Raw genomic sequence first — 21,223 nt, forward strand, 5'->3', positions numbered from 1 at the left:
TCTCACCCTCTCTCTTTCTCCCTCTCTCTCTCCCTCCCTCTCCCCCTCCCTCTCCCTCTCCCCCCCTCTCTCTCTGGCACTTGGTGCCGAAAAGGTTCTCCATCACTGATTCGAGAGGCCTTGGCTATCTTTTTCAATCTCATCTGCAATTATTTAAGGAGGAGGCCCCGTGAGTGACACTTGTGCCGGGTGCCACAGGTGTTGGCCCAGTGTGAGTAACACTTGTGTAAATAGAAGGCAGGCGTGCTGTTCGTAGGCTCTTCCAAGGGCTAAGCAATCAGGGCAGACTTTGTCCCCGGAGGCCCTTTGCTCCACTTAAAATGTCCCACCTCTTTTTTTCAATTTCAGCTTTCATCTTTATGCTTGAGTATTGGATGGCGCATCGCCCGGAATCTTTTGGGGGCACACCGGTGCCCGCAAAGACATGCGTGCCAGAAATCAGAAGAGCAGCTGGCGACAGCACATGTGCCCACAGAAAGGGCTCTGCGTGCCATCTCAGGCACGTGTGGCATAGGTTCGCCATCACAGGTATAGGGTCTGCTGCTTTCGCAGCGGGCTGGACTAGAAGACCTCCAAGGGTCCCTTCCAATTCTATTCAGGTTGTCTGACTGATAGTCCTTGACTTAAAAATTTGTCTAGTGACTGTTTAGAGCAGTGTTTCTCAACCTTGGCAACTTGAAGATGTCCGGACTTCAACTCCCAGAATTCCCCAGCCAGCATTCGCTGGCTGGGGAATTCTGGGAGTTGAAGTCCGGACATCTTCAAGTTGCCAAGGTTGAGAAACACTGGTTTAGAGTAACAATAGCGCTGAAAAAAGTGACATTTCCACACTCCTGACCGATGCAGCATAAAAATAAAAAATTCAGACGCTTAGCAACTGACTCATTTAGTGACGGCTGCAGCGGCCCCTGGGTCACGTGATCCCCTTTTGCGACCTTCTGATAAGCGAAGCCAGTGGGGAAGCCAGATTCACTTAACAACCCTGTTGCTAACTGAGCCCCTGTAGCGATTCCCTTAACAACCGCATCAAGAAAAGTCGTAAAACAAGGCAGAATTCCCCTAACAAACGTCTCACTTAGCTGCATTTAAGGGCTACTTATATCTGCACCGAATCTCTCCTGCAGTCTATGAGCCAGAAAGCCTGGCACATGGATTTGCTTGTTTATCCTATTCATCAAAGAACCATTTCCTTCACCGATGGATCCTTCAACCATCCCAGAACGACAACTGTTCTTCGCATGTTTTATCCTCCGGTCTCCTAATCTTCTTTGGTGCTCTTCCCTACGCTCTTTCTAAACGCTTTTTAAAAATCATATAGAGATCTTTTTTACAATCTTTAATATCTTTTTTTATAATAAGAGGGACCAAAACTGGATCCATTATGTGATGATGTTTTTGTTTTTTTGTTTTTTGTTTTTGTGTGTGTGTGTGTGTGTGTTTTTTTTTATTGTTGTGTGTATTAAATATATAAGTATATATACAACAGAGAGATACAAAGTGTGTGTGGGGGGGGGGAAATATAGTTAGGATAGATTAGCAAAGGTAAGGGAATAAGAAATGATACTGAATTATGTCTGGGTTGGTGGAAATACCATCCCAAGGAAACATAAACTGAGATTTAAAATAGACACACCAACAACAATAGAAAAAGAAAGGGAGAGAGGAGGAGAGAATGAAAGGAAGACGGGGGGAAAGAAGAAAGAGGTAAGGAGAGGAGGGTGGAAGGGAGAGCAAGAGAAGGAGAGAGGGTAGGAAGGGGAAGAGGAAGAGCAGGAGTAGGAGAAAGATAAGGGAAGAAGGAAGGAGAAGGAGACGAGGAAGGAGGAAAGTAGAGAAGGGAGGGAGGGAGAAAGGAAAGGGAATGGAAAGGAGGATGGAAGGGAGAGAAAAGGAAGGAGAGAGGGTAGGAAGGGGAAGAGGAAGAGCAGGAGGAAAGGAGAGGTAAGGGAAGAAGGAAGGGGAAGGAGAGGAGGAAGGAAGGAAGTAGAGAAGGGAGAGAGGGTGAAAAGAAAGAGGTATGGAGAGGAGGATGGAAAGGAGAGAAAGAGGAGGAGAGAGGGTAGGAAGGGGAAGAGGAAGAGCAGGAGTAGGAGAAAGGTACGGGAAGAAGGAAGGGGAAGGAGAGGAGGAAGGAGGAAAGTAGAGAAGGGAGGGAGAGAAAAAGGAAAGGGGAAGGAGAGGAGGATGGAAGGGAGAGAAAGAGAAGGGGAGAGGGTAGGAAGGGGAAGAGCAGGAGTAGGAGAAAGGTACAGGAAGAAGGAAGGGAAAGAAGGGGAGGAAGGAAGAAAGTAGAGAAGGGAGGGAGAGAAAAAGAAAGGGAAAGGAGAGGAGGATGGAAGGGAGAGAAAGAGAAGGAGAGAGGGTAGGAAGGGAAAGAGGAAGAGCAGGAGTAGGAGAAAGATAAGGGAAGAAGGAAGGGGAAGAAGAGGAGGAAGGAGGAAAGTAGAGAAGGGAGGGAGAGAAAAAGGAAAGGGGAAGGAGACGAGGAAGGAGGAAAGTAGAAAAGGGAGGGAGGGAGAAAGGAAAGGTAATGGAAAGGAGGATGGAAGGGAGAGAAAAGGAAGGAGAGAGGGTAGGAAGGGAAAGATGAAGAGTAGGAGCAAAGGAGAGGTAAGGGAAGAAGGAAGGGGAAGGAGAGGAGGAAGGAAGAAAGTAGAGAAGGGAGAGAGGGTGAAAAGAAAGGTAAGGAGAGGAGGATGGAAGGGAGAGAAAGAGAAGGAGAGAGGGTAGGAAGGGGAAGAGGAAGAGTAGGAGTAGGAGAAAGGTACAGGAAGAAGGAAGGGAAAGGAGAGGAGGAAGGAAGAAAGTAGAGAAGGGAGGGAGGGAGAAAAGAAAGGGAAAATAAGGTGGTGTTACAACAGGAGGAAGGGATGGTAAACAAAACAACCCAAACTGTATATTATAACCTATTAAATGAAATAATAAATGTATAAGAATGATAAATGTTAAAACACCGGTAACCAAACGACATGCTGTATGTGATGATGTTTTTTTTGTGTTTTGTTTTGTTTTGTTTTTATTGTTGTGTGTATGTGTTGTCTATGTAATAAAAATTTTAAAAAAATTATAATAAAAAAATATATCTTTTTTTATAATAAGAGGGACCAAAACCGGATCCATTATTCCAGGTCTGGCCTTACCAAGGCTTTATAAAGCACCCTTAAATCTTCACGTAATCTTGAGTCTGTCCCTCTATTCACGCAGCCTAGGAGTATAAGTGTAAATGCAAAAAAAAAAAAAAACCACTCCCTCAAAATCTGTGAAACGGGTCTTTGTGTAACAGGATTCGGCTTATTTGCTTGGAATTTCCTGGGGGGGGGACGACGACGGTGGGTAATTGCTTTGCGCGATAATTTAGTTTGCAACCTACACGCTCAGCGGGTAAACTCCGTTTCGAATTTCTACAAGTCCGTTCGAGAACATCGTCAAAGCGTACCCTCTGCAGGTTGCAGCCTTAAGATCCAGGCTCAATATCCCTGTTAAAACACGTCTTTTCTGATCAAACAGTTAATCCGAATAGCAGAGTATTTGCAGTGGTAAATCAGGTGGGGGGGGAAAAAAACCCCACCTCCAATTTTCTTTGCGAAGGAGCAGAGATTATAACAAGGGATTGATATTTCTCACACACACACACACACAAACACATTTTTCCTTTAAATCTTTCTTTTGTGCTGGGTATTAACTCGCCGAAAGTACGATCTTATTTTTCATGCTCTTGGAGTTGCCAATCCTTTTCGGTCTGAATAGGGCTATTGAAAGCTTCGGATCACCATGGCAGCAAAACGTAGGCTCAAATCCATGCCTTCTAACGGCCCCAAAAAGACCCATTTCTAGGAAGGTCGCCACGTTTTGTGGGGAAGATCCACTTAAAAGGCCACAGGGGGGGTGAAGGGGATACACAAATCACCCTCGAGGTACAAGCCCAATTGAGCCCCATTTATGTTGCTAAGCTTAACCAAAAAAAAAAGCATTTTTGCTGAACAAAATTCAGCTAGGAGAATTTTGACCCATTTTACGACCTTCCTTGGCCCCCGACTTTAAGTGAATCGATGCCATTGTTAAGGTAGCAGGACGGTTGTGAAGTCCATCTGGCTTCCCCATTGACTAATTAGTGATTAAAAAAACTTTGGATTGTGCAGAGATGGACAAATTAACACTGAAATTAAAAGATAAAGAAAAGTTGGAATTGAGACCACTTGGAGGTTTCTCTGTGTCCTCGGGGTCTCCGGAGTGGCGCTCCTAGTTCCTGAAGTCTGCAATTTTTTCCTCTGGAAATCCGTTCCTACTCCCACAACCATTCCAAGGGTCTCCATCCCTTGGATTTCCAGAGAAAGGAAAAGAAATTGCAGACTACAGGAACCATTTGCACCACTCAGGTGACCCTGAGGACACAGAGAAACCTCCAAGTGGCCTCAACAACCCTCTAAAAAGGATGCAAATGACCAGCTGCCTGCAAGGAGGATCAATCCTTCCCTTCCCCACCATCCAGTTAGAACTGAAGAAGCTTCTTGGAGGAGAAGCGAAAGGTCTTTAAAGAAGACACAAATAAAACTCCAAGTGGTCTTAACAAACCTCTAAAAGGATGCAAATGACCAGCTGTCTGCAAGGAGTATCAATCCTTCCCTTCCCCACTTTACTGTCATCGCTGAAGAAGCTTCTTGGATGAGAAGCTAAACGTCTCCAAAAGAAAAGAAGAAAAACCAAGGAAGTCCAGTGGCCTCCTGAAAAAGCACCTTTGGGACATACCTAGAAGAGTCGATGGCTCGAGGGGCAGTTAGCAGCCTCTTGGGCGATGCTCCGACCCAAAATAGCCCGTCTCCAAGGCGTAAATCGTACCAACGTCTTGAGGTGGAACAAATAAATGTTATAAGAACTACAGCAACTGAACTCCATGTAGGCCTCAACATGCAAGCTTCACGGACCTTTTGCTCATTACAGTCATATTTTGTGACGTTTTCTGCAGCAGTCATTAAGCAAACACCACAGACATTAAGTGAGCCAGTGGTTTGCTGTAGGTGCAGTTTTGTCAAAGTAACTGAGAAGTAAGAATTGGTTTTCGGCAAAACCATGATGAAATGCAGTTGGGTGACTGTGGGATGTGCAAATGATGATTACATGTGAAGTTGGATCACATTGCCACTGTGGTTAGATCTTTAAATCTGGGGGGGGGGTATGTCCGTCCCCCCCGTTTTTGGGGTGGTGGTGGTGGTTGTAACTATGAAAGGTTGCTAAGCAACTGGTCGTAAGTTGAGCACTGTCTGTACTTCCCATGTAGAACCTATTTGTTTTTTAAAATAATGTTTAGCAATGTTGGCAATTTGTAAGATGTGTGGACTTCAGCTGCCTGGGGAATTCTGGGAATAAAAGCCCACCCATCTTAAAGCAGGCTGACTGGGGAATTCTGGGAGTGGAAGTCCACCCCTCTTAAAGCAGGCCGAGTGGGGAATTCTGGGAGTGGAAGTCCACCCCTCTTAAAGCAGGCTGAGTGGGGAATTCTGGGAATAAAGGCCCACCCCTCTTAAAGCAGGCTGACTGGGGAATTCTGGGAATAAAAGCCCACCCATCTTAAAGCACGCTGACTGGGGAATTCTGGGAGTGGAAGTCCACCCATTTTAAAGCATGTTGACTGGGGGATTCTGGGAATAAAAGCCCACCCATCTTAAAGCAGGTTGAGTGGGGAATTCTGGGAGTGGAAGTCCACCCATCTTAAAGCATTCTGACTGGGGGATTCTGGGAATAAAAGCCCACCCATATTAAAGGACATATTTCCATCAAGGGAATCTTTTTACTCTCTACAATTGCTCTGAACGCTGACCAGCCGATCACCTACCTACGATCCCTAGATCTTTGGAGCATCACCTGATAACATGGTTATCCTCTTCCAAGCATGCACCGGCCTTCACAAAACGGCAGGCCTTGGTAATTTAACACCAGAAGTTATGGGTGCTCCCACACTGGAGGTTTTAAAGAAGAGACTAGACCAGTGTTTCCCAACCTTGGCCACTTGAAGATATCCGGACTTCAACTCCCAGAATTCCCCAGCCAGCATTCGCTGGCTGGGGAATTCTGGGAGTTGAAGTCCGGACATCTTCAAGTGGCCAAGGTTGGGAAACACTGGACTAGACAACCGTTTGTCTGAAATATTACAGGGCTTCCTGCTTGAGCAGGGGGTTGGACTAGAAGACCTCCAAGGTCCCTTCCAACTCGGTGATTCTATTATTCTCTTCACTCCTCTTGTATGCGTGTGCGTGATCTCTCTGAACTTGACTAGGAAAAGCTCAAGATTGTTCTCTCTTTCAGCGCAGTCAACGTGGGGACCGATATGCTGGAACTTGACTGCCATTTGACCAAGGATGAACAAGTGGTGGTTTCGCATGACGAGAATCTGAAACGGTCGACCGGGGTGGACGTCAATATATCAGACCTCAAATACTCAGTAAGTTCATGTAAGCACCTTTCTCTTCCTCCTTTTTCTGCCAAAAATGATCAGCCAGTGGAGAGGTGGTTGGCCCCGGCCTTGCAAAACTCTCAGGACCCCCAAAGCCTGGCTTTAAATGTCAGATGCACAATTCTGTATTTATTTATTCTGTTATATTATGTAGTGTATATTGGAAGTGGTGGCCCTTTCAGACCCATATGCAACGAAATTTCATATTTAATGTGTGCTGATTAGTGTACATTCAAAGTGACAATAAATTATGATTGTATTCCTATTCTATTCTATTGTCATTTCTATTGTCATTTCTATTCTATTCTCGTTTCTTATTCTAATTCCTAATCTAGTCTAATGTCTATTCTATTCTATTCTATCCTGATTTCTTATTGTTCTATTCTATTCTTTCTATTCTGTTCCGACTTCTTATTCTAATTCCTATTCTATTCTATTCTATTTTTTTAAATTTTATTCTATTCTATCCTGATTTCTATTGTATTCTATTCTAATTTCTTATTCTAATTCCTATTCTATTCTAATTTTTTATTCTATTCTATTCTAATTTTTTATTCTAATTCCTATTCTATTCTAATTTCCTATTCTGATTTCTATTCTATTCTAATTTCTTATTCTAATTCCTTTTCTATTCTATTCTAATTTTTTATTCTAATTCCTATTCTATTCTAATTTCCTATTCTGATTCCTATTCTATTCTTATTCTAATTCCTATTCTACTCTATTCTAATTTCTTTTTCTAATTCCTTTTCTATTCTATTCTAATTTCTTATTCTAATTCCTATTCTATTCTAATTTCCTATTCTAATTCTATTCTATTCTATTCTAATTTCCTATTCTAATTTCCTATTTTAATTCCTATTCTATTGTATTCTAATTTCCTATTCTGATTTCTATTCTATTCTAATTTCTTATTCTTTCCATTTCTATTCTAATTTCTTATTCTAACACCTTTCCTATTCTATTCTATTCTATTCTAATTTTTTATTCTAATTCCTATTCTATTCTAATTTCTTATTCTTTCCTATTCCATTCTATTCTATTCTAATTTTTTATTCTAATTCCTATTCTATTCTAATTTCCTATTCTGATTCCTATTCTATTCTAATTTCTTATTCTAATTCCTATTCTATTCTATTCTATTCTAATTTCTTTTTCTAATTCCTTTTCTATTCTATTCTAATTTCTTATTCTAATTCCTATTCTATTCTAATTTCCTATTCTAATTCCTGTTCTATTCTATTCTATTCTAATTTCCTATTCTAATTTCCTATTCTAATTCCTATTCTATTCTATTCTAATTTCTATTCTATTCGAAGCAGGATGAATCAATTCAGGATTACAATTAATAGGTAATGAATTTGAACAGAATTTCAGCTAGTTCTTGATGATCAAGTTACAACAGCACTGAAAAAACTGATTAATGGCTAGTTTTCACACTTACCACTATTCTAGCCTCCCCCTTGTCACATGATCAGAATTCGGGCACTTTGCAACTGGCTCATAGTTATGACCGTCGCAGTGTCCCGGGGTCACGTGATCCCCTTTTGTGACCTTCCGGCAAGCCAAAACAGTAGAGAAGCCAGATTGACTGAACGACCATGTTCCTAACTTAACAATTGCAGTGATTCACTTAACAACTGTGGTTAAAAAAAAAGTATGTGGCAAAAAAACCCAGCCAGCATCCTCGCGGTCATGTCTTCAAAATTTGGAAGCTTGGCTGCTGCTATGTACAGGTGGTGTTCGCCTTAACAACAGTTCGTTTAGTGACCATTCAAACTTACAACAGCACTGAAAAACTGGATCAGGGGTCAGCAACCTTAAACACGCAAAGAGCCACAAAGGTCCTAATCAGAAGCCCCCCCATTCAATTCTGGAGCCGACTCTATGGTTCCCCCCACCATAGAGTCTCCTCCTAGAGCAGCATCCTTTTTCCTCTGCTGACCGGAAGTCCAGTTCTCCCACCATAGAGTCTCCTCCTAGAGCAGCATCCTTTTTTCCTCTGCTGACCGGAAGTCCAGTTCTCCCACCATAGAGTCTCCTCCTAGAGCAGCATCCTTTTTTCCTCTGCTGACCGGAAGTCCAGTTCTCCCACCATAGAGTCTCCTCCTAGAGCAGCATCCTTTTTCCTCTGCTGACCGGAAGTCCAGTTCTCCCACCATAGAGTCTCCTCCTAGCGCAGCGTCCTTTTTCCTCTACCTGTCCTAATCGAAAGCCCTTATCAATTGTGGAAAAGGGAGCCACAGCAGACGGATGAAAGAGCCGCATGCGGCTCTAGAGCCGCAGGTTGCTGATCCCTGAACTGGATGGTATTTGTGACAGTTGCAACGTCCCGGGGAGGGGGAGATGTCACATGACCACGTTTTGCAACCTCCAGGGCTGGCTTCCAACAAGAAACGTCGATGGGCTAAGCCAGGCTCATGTAACAAGAATCGTATGATTCACTTAACAACCACAGGGGAAAAAAAGTCATAAGATTGGTATGACTCTCTTAACAACGCCCCTCGCTTGGCGACAGAAGTTCCTATCCCATTTGTGGTCAAATGCCAAGGATTGCCTGTGTATGCACTAGACTAGAGAGGTTTCTTGTGAATGCTGGGGGTGATGCAAGCAAAGCAGCCTTGGATTAAGGTTATTCCAATTTTCGGTCTCTGAACCTCTCTGTATTTAAGCTGACATTTTCTTCTTTTAAAAGGAACTCCCTCCGTATCTCTGCAAGTTGGAGGTCACTTTCCAGAAAGGTAAATCATTGGAAGATCTGAATCTTTGCAGAATGTTCTCTTCCGATTGCTCCATTGCAGCCTGGTCTGTCAGCATTCCTCAAGGGAAATTCCAGGGTCTGCCTCTGTCCGTAACTTCACATTTACAAAGCAGCTAAGACCAAAATAGTTCTACCTTGTTGTTATGAGCTGGCTCCCAAACACGGCAGATCCCTCCTTAGTTAAATAAATATTCCCTTTATCAGGAGCGCCAGCAGCCCTGGCAAAATGTCTCTCTCTCTTACACGCACGCACGCACGCACACACACACACAGAAACACAGCAGGCTAGCAAGTCTGTCCAGTAGGGAGATGAATACCGTATTTTTCGGATTATAAGATGCACCAGAGTATAAGACGTGCCAAGATTTTGAAGAGGCAAATTAAAAAAAAAGTTTTTGCACTCTGCAGACCTCCCCAAAACAGCCCATTTTTTGCAAAAACGAGCCCGTTTTTTGTCAAAAACAAGGGCATGAATAGCCTTTAGGAGGCTTATAGAGTGTTCCTGAGGGGGGGAGCAAAACTGAGCAAAAATCGGCCCGTTTTTCTCTCATTTCTGCCCTCCCCAGCCCCCAGAGCACTCAAAGCTTCCTAGAGGTTATGCAAGGCCATTTTTGTGAAGAGGGCGGGGTTTCGGGAGGCAAAAAATGCTGTATTCAGTGTATAAGATGCACCCAGATTTTCAGCCTCTTTTTTGAGGAAAAAAGGTGCATCTTATACTCCGAAAAATACGGTAGTTGTCTGCCACATCTATTCGTCTCCGCCCCCCTGACTAAACCCCAGAGCTAGAGTGGGGCTTCGCTAGCAGCAGTGGCTCTTTCTTCCCGAGGACCGGCCCATAGATTTCCACTGCTCTCCTCTCCTCTGCCTCCTGCGCATCCATACGTCAGGCACTGGACCCAGCTGTTCCTCCTCTTCCTCATCAGCCACCTTCAGATCTGGGGGCTGTTTTTATTTTGAAAAGTTTTTTTAAAATTTTTATTCTCTTGCATACAATTATGGGTATATATTTACATAGTTATTCTTCTTTACATTTGTCATTCTTGTACATTTGTTATTCCATGTAAAAGGTTATAAGGTACAATTTGGATTGCTTTGTTTACCATCCCTAGTGCCTGTTGTAACACCACCTTATTTTCCCTTTCTTTTCTTCCTCCCTCCCTTCTCTACTTTCCTCCTTCCTCCTCTCCTTCCCCTTTCTTCTTCCCTTACCTCTCCCCCCACTCCTCCCTTCCTCTTCCCCTTCCTACCCTCTCTCCTTCTCTTTCTCTCCCTTCCACCCTGCTCTCCTTCCCTCTTTCTTCCTTCTCTCCTCTTCCTCTCGTCCTTTCTTTTTCTATTATTGTGGATGTCTCTTTCGACTCTCAATTTTTGTTTTCTTGGGATGGTATTTCCACAAACCCAAATATTTAATAACTGTTAGGTAAGCTCCCCATTGGGAGAGTGAGTATGTTCAGAGAAGCGTTGTTAGAGTTGTGTTGGAGAACACACAAACCAGTATACAGAGACACTGCAATTTAAATAGGCTTTTACTTTCGTGGAAATAGAGGTACCAGAGTCCATCAAACAGTCCAAGTCATGCACGGATAAGTTTCCAAGTTTAATAAAATTTGTATGCCGCCCACTCCCATTGGGACTCTGTCATCAACTTCTTTCAATTAAGGGATAATACAAATAACATAGTCCAGTATCATATAATCAGTTCAGTACTCAAAGTTTGCTTGCAAAACTTAACAATAGCTCACGGCACTTTCTAACAGCCAGCTTCCAAAACACTCAGATCAGATCAGCCCAGCATCTAACGAACAGAGAGCTAACAGTTGTTCTGGCTCCCTCTTATGGCCGATTGAGGAAACAGCAACCAATCACATTTTACAGTATGCTTTAAAGAAACAGGTTTATTATTGTTACATGATTTATATATTGCCAACCCAACCGTTAGGTTATATTCCTAACAATATCATTTCTTATTCCCTTTCCTTTGTTAGTCTATATAGTCTATAGGGGTTGTTGACTCTCCATCTGAGGGCTGACGGACAGCTCAGGCACCGCTTCTGTCTCTCTCTCTGACAGCTCCATTCCCTCTTCCCCTTGGAGCTCTGAGGTTGCCTTGATGCTGACCCTGAGACTCACTCCTCCTCCTCCTCTGATGCGGCTGCTGGAGGGGCCACAACACTTGCATTAGTTTAAAAAAACAAAACAGAACCACAAAGAAATGCAAGGCATGGAACTGTGTTAACTGGACAAAAACGGGACCAACAAAGCTAGTCCTCGACTTACAACAGTTCATTTAGTGACCGTCCGAAGTTACAACGGCACCGAGAAAGTGATTTGCGGCCATTTTTCATACTTATGATGGCCGCAGCATTCCCACGGTCGCGTGATTTACGTTAGGACGTTTGTCAATTGTCTCGTGTTTATGACTATTGCACTGTCAACTGGCTCATATTTATGACGATGGTGGCGTCCGGGGGTCATGGCCCCTTTTTGCGACCTTTTTGACAGTAGGGAAGCCAGGTTCACTTAACAACCGTGTTTCCAACTTAACGGCAGTGATTCGCTTAACGTCTGTGGCAAGAAAGGTTGTAAAACGGGGCAAAACAAAACACTTAATTGTCTCATTTAACAACAGAAATATTGGGCTCAATTGTGTAGTTGAGAGCTACCTCTACTCATGTAACAACTGCAGTGATCCATTTAACGACCGTTGCAAAAAAGTACCAAAATGAGGTGCAGCTCATTTAAGAACTGCTTTCTTTAGCGACAGAAACTTTTGTCAATCCAGGTCCCAGCCCCGTCCCCTGAATTCTATTAACCCCCATCTGATAACAATTTAGTCCTATTAACTATTAGCTAACTAACAATAGTTAATACTGTGTTTCCCCAAAAATAAGACAGGGTTTTATTTTCTTTTGACCCCCGAAATAAGCGCTTGGCCTTGTTTTCGGGGAGAACTTACTATTTTTGAGGTGCAGGAGACGGTGAGCGTGGTCACCTCATGGCTGCTGCTGTGTTGCAATATTTTCGGGGAGGGCTTATTTTGAGGGGAGGGCTTATTTTAGCGCATGCGCTCAAAAGCCCAATTAGGCTTATTATCCGGGGAGGTCTTATTTTTGAGGAAACAGGGTAGTTGCGGTAGAGTTAAAGGGACGCGGTGGCTCAGTGACTAAGATGCTCAGTTAGGTCGGCGGTTCGGCTCCTTAGCACAGTGTAACGGAGGGAGCTCCCATGACTTGTCCCAGCTTCTGCCAACCTAGCAGTTCGAAAGCACGTAAAAATGCAAGTAGAAAAATAGGAACCACCTTTGGTGGGAAGGGAACAGCGTTCCATCCACCTTCGGCATTGAGTCATGCCTGCCACATGACCACGGAGACATCTTCGGACAGCGCTGGCTCTTCGGCTTTGAAACGGAGGTGATCACCAACGCCCCCTAGAGTCGGGAACAACTAGCATCATATGTGCGAGGGGAAACCTTTACCTTATTAGTTAACTAGATTCTTGTGGTTAGGCTTGAAATAATAAACCTCCTACGCTGTTACGTAACATGCAATCCCAAGAACAAGAGGTGGCCTTACCCCCTAATTCAGGTAGTCCTTGACCACAGTTGAGCACGAAATTTCCGTTCCCTACATGAAACAGTCGTTAAGTGAGCTCTGTCCCGTTTTACCGTTTTTCTTGCCGCAGTCGTTAACGTGAATCGCGAGTCGCTTTTCTCAGTGCCGTCTTCAATTCGCATGGTCACTAAAAAAAAAGATGGTTAAGTCAAGGACTTCCTGTCGTTTTCTTTACGGTTCTTCACCTAGAGCCATGATGGCGAACCCAAGGCACGCATGCCACAGGTGGTATGCAGCGCCCTCTCTGAGGGCACATGAGCCGTCGCCCCAGCTCAGGTCCATCACACGCCTCCCACCGGCCATGTATGCGCGGGGGGAGGGTGCACCTGCGGGAGACGCATGTGTAGGGGGGGTCGTCCGCGCGGGGGCGGAGAGGTAATGTGCGAGGGGCGGAGGAACTCCCCCACCCCCCTACGGCCCAATTTTGGTCCCAGGAGGCTGCAGGGGAGGCCGCCTAGGCCCAAAATGGGGCACCAGGGTGTGTCTGCAGCACACACACACTCCATTTTTTTATCCCAGGAGGATGCAGTGAGGCCTACTAGGCCCAAAACGGTGCAGTGTGTGTGTGATCTCTCTCCCCTCCCACATCCCATTTTTACTAGGTCCAAAACGAGGTGCAGGGGTGTGTGTAGCAAACCCCCCCCCATTTTTCATGCAGGGAGGCCTACTAGGCCCACAATAGCAATAGCAGTAGACTTATATACCGCTTCATAGGCCTTCAGCCCTCTCTAAGCGGTTTACAGAGAGTCAGCATATTGCCCCCAACAATCTGGGTCCTCATTTTACCCACCTCGGAAGGATGGAAGGCTGAGTCAACCCTGAGCCGGTGAGATTTGAACCGCTGACCTGCTGATCTAGCAGTAGCCTGCAGTGCTGCATTTAACCACTGCGCCACCTTGGCTCTTACAATGGGGCTTGGGGGTCTGTGATTCCCTCCCATGACCCATTCTTCATCCCAGGAGGATGCAGGGAGGCCTACTAGGCCCAAAACGGGTCGCGGGGGTGTGTGGTGCCCTCCCCCGGCATCCCATTTTTGGTTCCCGGAGCCTGCAGGGAGGCCTACTAGGCCCAAAACAGGGCATGGGGTGTGTGTGTGATCTCTCCCCCACCCCCCACAGCCCATTTTTTTACTAGGTCCAAAACGGGGTGCAGGGGTGTGTGTAGTGCCCCCCATTTTTCATGCAGGGAGGCCTACTAGGCCCAAAATGGGACGTGGGGGTCTGTGATTCCCTCCCATGACCCATTCTTCATCCCAGGAGGATGCAGGGAGGCCTACTAGGCCCAAAACGGGTCGCGGGGGTGTGTGGTGCCCTCCCCCGGCATCCCATTTTTGGTTCCCGGAGCCTACTAGGCCCAAAACAGGGCATGGGGTGTGTGTGTGATCTCTCCCCCCCCCCACAGCCCATTTTTTTACTAGGTCTAAAACGGGGTGCAGGAGTGTGTGTAGTGCCCCCCCCCCATTTTTCATGCAGGCCCAAATGGGGTGTGGGAAGGGGGAGGGTGTGGCCCATCGCATCTTCTGAATGTGAGAACGTCCCAGGGTTCTTCTCCCGGAAGCCCCGTCCCAGTGAGATTGGAGCAGCTCTTGGAGCCTGGTCCAAGGGTTCCTTCCACCTTGATCTGTGTTTTTTGGGGGGGTGAGAAATCCAGGGTTGTTTCTACGGGGAAGGCTGGGTGCTAACCACCCCACGGCAGCTGCCCGTAACTCCCCCCGTGTCCTCAGCAGCAACCAAATTCTGTTTGTGTCCATCAGACTGCCAGTGCGAAGGCGAAGACAAGCGCATCCCTCTCCTTCAAGAGGTCTTTGAGGCCTTTCCCCACACGCCCGTCAACGTCGACATCAAGGTGAACAACGACCGGCTGATTAAAAAGGCGAGTCCTCTCTCTCCCCCTTCCACCGCCATCCCCTTTAGGTCCTCCTTGCTTCTGGTTGGGCCAAGGGTGGCTTTCAAGTGAGGACAGCAGTGGCCAGGTTCCTGAGTGGTGGTCAGGCAGGAGAACTCCGTGTGGCGTCGGGAAGGGCACCCGGCCAATAAATGCTCAGCTCCATCCAGTCGCTCCAACTCTTATCTTGAATTAAGGGGTTATAGAGTTGTTGTGGCCCAGCAGGAGCCGTTGGAGCTGCCACCAGACTCCGACAGCGAGGGGCCCTATGAGTCAGCTCTTGAAGACGTCAAGGACGCTAGACAGGGTTCCAACTCCGAGCAGGGCGCAGAGAGGCTGGTTGGCCACCAGGAGGCGCCTGAGCCTTGGATCAGTGGGGAGGAGACAAGGGAGAGTGATCCGGACACCAGCAGTGAGTTGTTCCTGGATGCACGCCATTGAAGAGCTAATCGGCATCAGGAACAATTACGCAATTACAGGAGGTGATTGCACTCAGCTGGTGGTCATTAGGCTCCTCTCCAGACTATAAAAAGACTGCTTGTGCACACGCCCCTCTTGCAGAAGTCAACGCATGAACTAATGTTGGAGAAGAGTACTGTGAGCCTGGCAGGCTGGATTGCTGCCGAGGTTTATCTGTGTTGGATTGCTGCCAAGGACCTGTCTGTTAATAATTTCCGGAAAGTATCTTTGACTCGGAGTGTGTTGGTGTGGGAAGAGGGGGGTCAGAACACAGAGTCATAAAAAGAGTTTTATTGTCTACAGGGAATACAGAGCAGAAAGGTATTGCTTGGTGCTCTCTGAGCATCCTTGTTTTCTTGCAGACGTTTCATTACCCAACTAGGTAACATCATCCGTGCTAGTAAGGAATATGCTGTTTGCTCTCAGTTGATATTCTAGTGGCTCGCCTGTCAGTGTTGGTGGGGGGTGATCTTAGAGAACTGCTTAAAAGAACTGCTTGTGCACATGCCCCTGTTGCAGAAATCAACGCAGGAACTAATGTTGGAGAACACGATTGTGAGTTTGGCAGGCTGGATTGCTGCCAGGGCTTATCTGTGCTGGATTGCTGCCAAGGACCTGTCTGTCTGTTAATTAAATGCCGTAAAGTATTTTTGGCTCGGAGTGTGTTGGTGTGGGACGAGTGGGGTCAGAACAAGCAAGTATTTGTATTGATTAGTTTGTCAAACATGTACAAGATAGCAGGTATAAATATAAACATTTAGCAATATAGCAGTAGACTTATATACCGCTTCATAGGCCTTTCAGGCCTCTCTAAGCGGTTTACAGAGAGTCAGCATATTGCCCCCAACAATCTGGGTCCTCATTTTACCCACCTCGGAAGGATGGAAGGCTGAGTCAACCCTGAGCCGGTGAGATTTGAACCGCTGACCTGCTGATCTAGCAGTAGCCTGCAGTGCTGCATTTAACCACTGCGCCACCTTGGCTCTTGGATATAAACAAAAGAAATGAATACAAATAAATGGGGAAAGTAGGACAGGGACAGTAGGCACGGTGGTGTGCTTATGCACGCCCCATTTACGGACCTCTTCGGAATGGGGTGAGGCCCACGGTGGACAATTTGAGGTTGAAGCTGTTTGAGGATGTAACAACGGAATCGGGTAGAGCATTCCAGGCGTTGACCACTCTGTTGCTGAAGTCGTATTTTTGCAATCGAGTTTGGAGCGATTTACCTTGAGTTTGTATCTATTGTTTGCCCGTGTATTATTGAGGTTGAAGCTGAAACAGTCGGTGACAGGTAGGACATTGTAGCAGACAATTTTGTGTACTACGCTTAGATCATACCGCAGGCGGCGTAGATCCAGATTGTCCAAGCCCAACATTTCGAGGCTGGCGGCGTAAGGGATTCTATTGTGAGCAGAGGAGCGGAGGACTCTTCTCGTGAAATACCTCTCGACCCGCTCAGTCGTATTAACGTCCGATACACAGTGTGGATTCCAGGCAGACGAGCTGTATTCGAGGATTGGTCTGGCAAAGGTTTTGTATGCCCTAGTTTGCAGTACAAAGTTACCGGAGAAGAAGCTTCGCAAGATTAGGTTAACAACTCTTAACGCAATAAAAGTAACGTAGGAACCCAACTCAAAGTATCAAGAGCAGAATTTTTAAAATAAATCTGTTTCGTTTCTCTATTGGCCTTAGGTTTCCGAGCTGGTGAGCTCTTACAAACGAGAACATTTGACGGTTTGGGGCAGCGTCAGCCATGAAGTTGTGGAAAAATGTCACAAAGAGGTAAACAGAGAATTGTTGGTTTTACCCTCCCATTATGTTGTTAAACATAGGTCATACCTTCGAACGGTTGCTTATGACCTTCGGACGGTCGTAAGTCGAAGACTACCCTTGTATGTATCCGTGGCACGACAAAACCGCGCTCGACTAAAGCGCGCCCGATTAAACCGCGTCGCTGACGTCATCAACAGGGCAACAACAGCGAGCGCGGAGAAAGAAGGGTGCTTTAAATAGCGCTTTGAAAGCAAGCCGATTCAAGTTAAGGTAAGGGTTAGGTTTAGGGTTAGCTTTAGGGTTAGGTTAAGGGTTAGGGTTAGGTTTAGGGTTAGGTTAAGGGTTAGGATTAGGTTTAGCATTAGGTTAAGGGTTAGGTTTAGGGTTAGGTTAAGGGTTAGGTTTAGGGTTAGGTTAAGGGTTAAGGTTAGGTTTAGGGTTAGGTTAAGGGGGGTTAGGTGTAGGTTTAGGGGTTAATTTTAGCTTTAGCGTTTACAGCGTGCTTTTTTCTCCGCGCTGTTGTCGCGCTGTGATGACGTCAGCTACGCGGTTTCGTCGAGCGCCCTTTAGTCGAACGCGGTTTTGTGGTGGAACCGTATATATCTATGTACATTTTTATGGAGGCTTCCTGTGGAGGCTTCAGATTAAATTTTCGTGTGCAAATATGAAAATTTGGTGTGTTTTTTTCTGCATAAAGTTTTTTTAAAAATATATATATATACATCATCATTATTGCAAGGACAGTACGGCATCGAAGTGTTGTTAGTTTTGATACAGAAATAATATTAATACAAATGAGAATTACAACATCAATCAAACTGATGTGGTTCTAATGTCATTATCCATATTTATGTCAGCACAAAATCATCCTTCAGATTCAATATTTGCTACACCCTTCTAATATTAAGAGCGCATGTACGAAAATTTGTATGGGTGGTTCGTATCCTAATTAGTTTAATGAAAAGAAGGACTAGGGGAGACAGGATAGGAGTCTTCCAATATCTCAAGGGTTGCCCCAAAGAAGAGGGAGTCAAACTATTGTCCAAGACACCTGAGGGCAGGACAAGAAGCAATGGGTAGAAACTAATCAAGGAGAGAAGCAAATTAGAACTGAGGAGAAATTTCCTGACAGCTAAAACAATTAATTAGTGGAATGACGTGCCTCCAGAAGTTGTGAGTACTTCAACACAGGAAATTTTAAAGAAGAGATTGGACAACCTTTTGTCTGCAATGGTATAGGGTCTCCTGCTTGAGCAGGGGGTTGGACTAGAGGACCTCCAAGGTCCCTTCCGTCTATTCTGTTATTCTGTTTTGGAGGATAAGTTGAGCTCACGTTCCGAAAGGTTTCTGTGTCTAGAAAACGGTAGGACAAGATGCAACGAATGGAAATTAATCAAGGAGAGAAGCAACCTAGAACTAAGGAGAAATTTCCTGACAGTGGGGACAATGAACCAATGGAACGATTTGCGTTCAGGAGTTGTGGTTGCCCCATCACTGGAGGTTGCTGGAATTGGGTACATCTAGTCTAAAGAAGAGAAAGTACTAGGGATAAGATGGCACAGGTACAGTATAGGTGGTACCTTCCTCAACAGTAGTAACTGTGAGAGGGATCTTGGAGTCCTAGTGGACAAGCATTTAAATAGGAGCCAGCCGTGTGCAGCAGCTGCCAAAAAAGCCAACACAGTTCTAGGCTGCATCAACAGAGGGATAGAATCAAGATCACGTGAAGGGTTAATGCCACTTTATAAGGCCTTGATGAGGGCACAATTGGAATACGGCATCCAGTTTTGGTCACCACAATGTAGAAAAGATGTGGAGACTCTAGAAAGGGTGCAGAGAAGAGCAAGAAAGAGGATTAGGGCACTGGAGGCTAAAACATATGAAGAACGGTTGCAGGAACTGGGTAGGTCTAGTTTAATGAAAAGAAGGACTAGGGGAGACAGGATAGCAATCTTAAAATATCTCAGGGGTTGCCCCAAAGAAGAGGGAGTCAAACTATTCTCCAAAGCACCTGAGGGCAGGACAAGAAGCAATGGGTGGAAACTAATCAAGGAGAGAAGCAACTTAGAAAAAACGGTTCCGCGTTTGTCAAAAAAAGAATATTAGAAAGCTTATAGAGTGCACCTGGGGGCTGGAGGGGGGCAAAATTGAGCAAAAAACGGTCCATTCTTTGCTCATTTCTGCCCTCCCCAGCCCCCAGGAGCCTCTGAAAGCCTTCTACGGGCAATGCATGGCCATTTTGGTGAAGGGGGCGGGGCTTCAGGAGGTTAAAAAATGCTGTATTTGGTGTATAAGACGCACCCAGATTTTCAGCCTCTTTTTTGAGAGAAAAGGGTGCGTCTTATACTCCGAAAAATACGGTAACCTTCCTGTGATGTCCCTGGATTTTTCTCCCTTCAGAACTGCCACATCCCCATCCTTTTCTGCTTGCGGCGTGTCCTCCTCCTCCTCGGCCTCTTCTACACTGGCCTCCTTCCTTTCTTTCCCATCCTGGAGGACTTCCTGGAGATCCCCATGCCTTCCATTATTCTCAAGTAAGTGGCTCTTCGGGTGACCTACAGCGGCTTCTTCGGCTTTAGCCGCGAGCGAGCCTCGTAGCTTGGATGTACAGTCGTCCTTGACTTGGAAGAGTGTTGCGGTGGCCTAGGGGTGGAGCTCTCGCCTCACAATCAGAGGGCTGTGAGTTCGATCCTAGGTAGAGGCAGTTATTTTTCTCCCTGGGCACAATGAGAATGCATCTCCTGAACAAAACTCCGCCCTGGCAACTGGAAGGGCATCTGGCCATTAAATGCTCTGCTAGCTCCATTCAGCTGCCCAGACTCCACCCTGCAAGGGATTACGGGGCTGTTAAATGATAATAATAATAACAATTTTTTTAAAAAAGATGATCCTTTGACTTGGTGGCTGTCCAAAGTTCCAGCGGCACTAAAAAAAAAGAAAAAAGAATTCATTGCCAGGCAGCAAAACAAGGAATTTTAAAACTTGAATATTTGCAATCTGTTTGTTGAAGAATATTAGCGTGCGAGTTAATGCTAAATATTTAGACCAGGGGTCCTCAAACGTAAACAGGGGAACAATTCACGTTCCCTCAAACTGTTGGGGGTGGTCGTGGATTGGGGGGGGGGCTTTGTAGTCATGTGACTGGGTGGGCGTGGCCAATGTAGCAGCCCCTTAAACAATAGAAACAAATTAAACTTTGATTTGTTTTGCTCCTGGGGGTGTTTTATTTGCTTTTGTTCGCAGGTTGCTCTTTTGGCTGGCTTTTATCTTTGCTAGATCATTTTCCCCCCCCAGTTGTTTAGGAATCTAGTGATCCACTTCGGGAAACTCAGTTTTGCAGCAATTCTTCTCAGCCCCAAGGAGATGTTGCAATTAACATCTCTCTCTGTCTCTCTCTCTCCTCTTCTGTGTGTCTCTTTCTTCTCTCTCTTTGTCTCTCTGTCTCTTTTGTCTCTCTTCTCTCTCTTTCTTCTCTCTCTCTCTTCTCTCTGTGTCTCTCTGTGTCACTTTCTTCTCTCTCTCTCTCTTTCTCTCTGTCTCTTTTGTCTCTCTCTGTCTCTCTCTTCTTTCTGTATCTCTCTGTCTCTTCTCTCTCTCTTTCTCTCTGACTATTTTGTCTCATCTCTCTCTTCTCTCTGCGTCTCTTCTCTCTCTCTCTGTCTCTCTGTCTCTTTTGTCTCTCCTCTCTCTCTTTCTTCTCTCTCTCTTCTCTCTGTGTTTCTTTCTGTCTCTTCTCTCTCTTTGTCTCTCTCTGTCTCTGTGTCTCTGTGTTTCTTCTCTCTTTGTCTCTCTGTCTCTTTTGTCTCTCTCTCATTCTCTCTTCTCTCTGTGTCTCTCTGTGTCTCTCTCTCTCTCTCTTTCTCTCTGTCTCTTTTGTCTCTCTCTCTCTCTCTCTTTTCTCTGTGTCTGTGTCTCTTTCTTCTCTCTTTCTCTCTGTCTCTTGTCTCTCTGTCTCTCTCTTCTCTCTGTGTCTCTCTGTGTCTTTCTTCTCTCTCTCTTTCTCTCTGTCTCTTTTGTCTCTCTTCTCTCTGTTTCTTTCTGTCTCTTTGTCTCTCTCTGTCTCTTTTGTCTCTCCTCTCTCTCTTCTTTCTCTCTCTCTCTTCTCTCTGTGTCTCTTCTCTTTGTCTTTGTCTCTCTGTCTTTCTCAGTCTCTGTCTTCTCTCTGTGTCTCTCTGTGTCTCTTTCTTCTCTCTCTCTCTCTTTCTCTCTGTCTCCTTAATCTCTCTCTGTCTCTCTCTTCTCTCTGTGTCTCTCTGTGTCTTTCTTCTCTCTCTTTCTCTCTGT

The 21,223-nt window shown here is 45.5% G+C and overlaps 1 protein-coding gene across 1 annotated transcript in view; it reads left to right on the forward strand.

Annotated features, from left to right (window-relative positions):
* The window catches only part of GDPD1 (glycerophosphodiester phosphodiesterase domain containing 1), a 61,929-nt gene that overhangs the window by 26,620 nt on the left and 14,086 nt on the right, over nucleotides 1-21,223 (forward strand). Inside the window, exons 3-7 of the mRNA XM_087717086.1 lie at nucleotides 6,301-6,436; nucleotides 9,144-9,189; nucleotides 14,574-14,692; nucleotides 16,859-16,948; nucleotides 19,340-19,473. Of these exons, the coding sequence (XP_087573212.1) occupies nucleotides 6,301-6,436; nucleotides 9,144-9,189; nucleotides 14,574-14,692; nucleotides 16,859-16,948; nucleotides 19,340-19,473 (525 nt within the window). The remainder of the gene's footprint in view (nucleotides 1-6,300; nucleotides 6,437-9,143; nucleotides 9,190-14,573; nucleotides 14,693-16,858; nucleotides 16,949-19,339; nucleotides 19,474-21,223) is intronic.

The sequence above is a fragment of the Thamnophis sirtalis genome, unplaced genomic scaffold (assembly GCF_051295495.1).
Source record: "Thamnophis sirtalis isolate CommonGarterSnake01/CBP01778 unplaced genomic scaffold, rThaSir2_p1.2 scaffold_6, whole genome shotgun sequence".
Classification (NCBI taxonomy): Eukaryota; Metazoa; Chordata; class Lepidosauria; order Squamata; family Natricidae; genus Thamnophis; species Thamnophis sirtalis.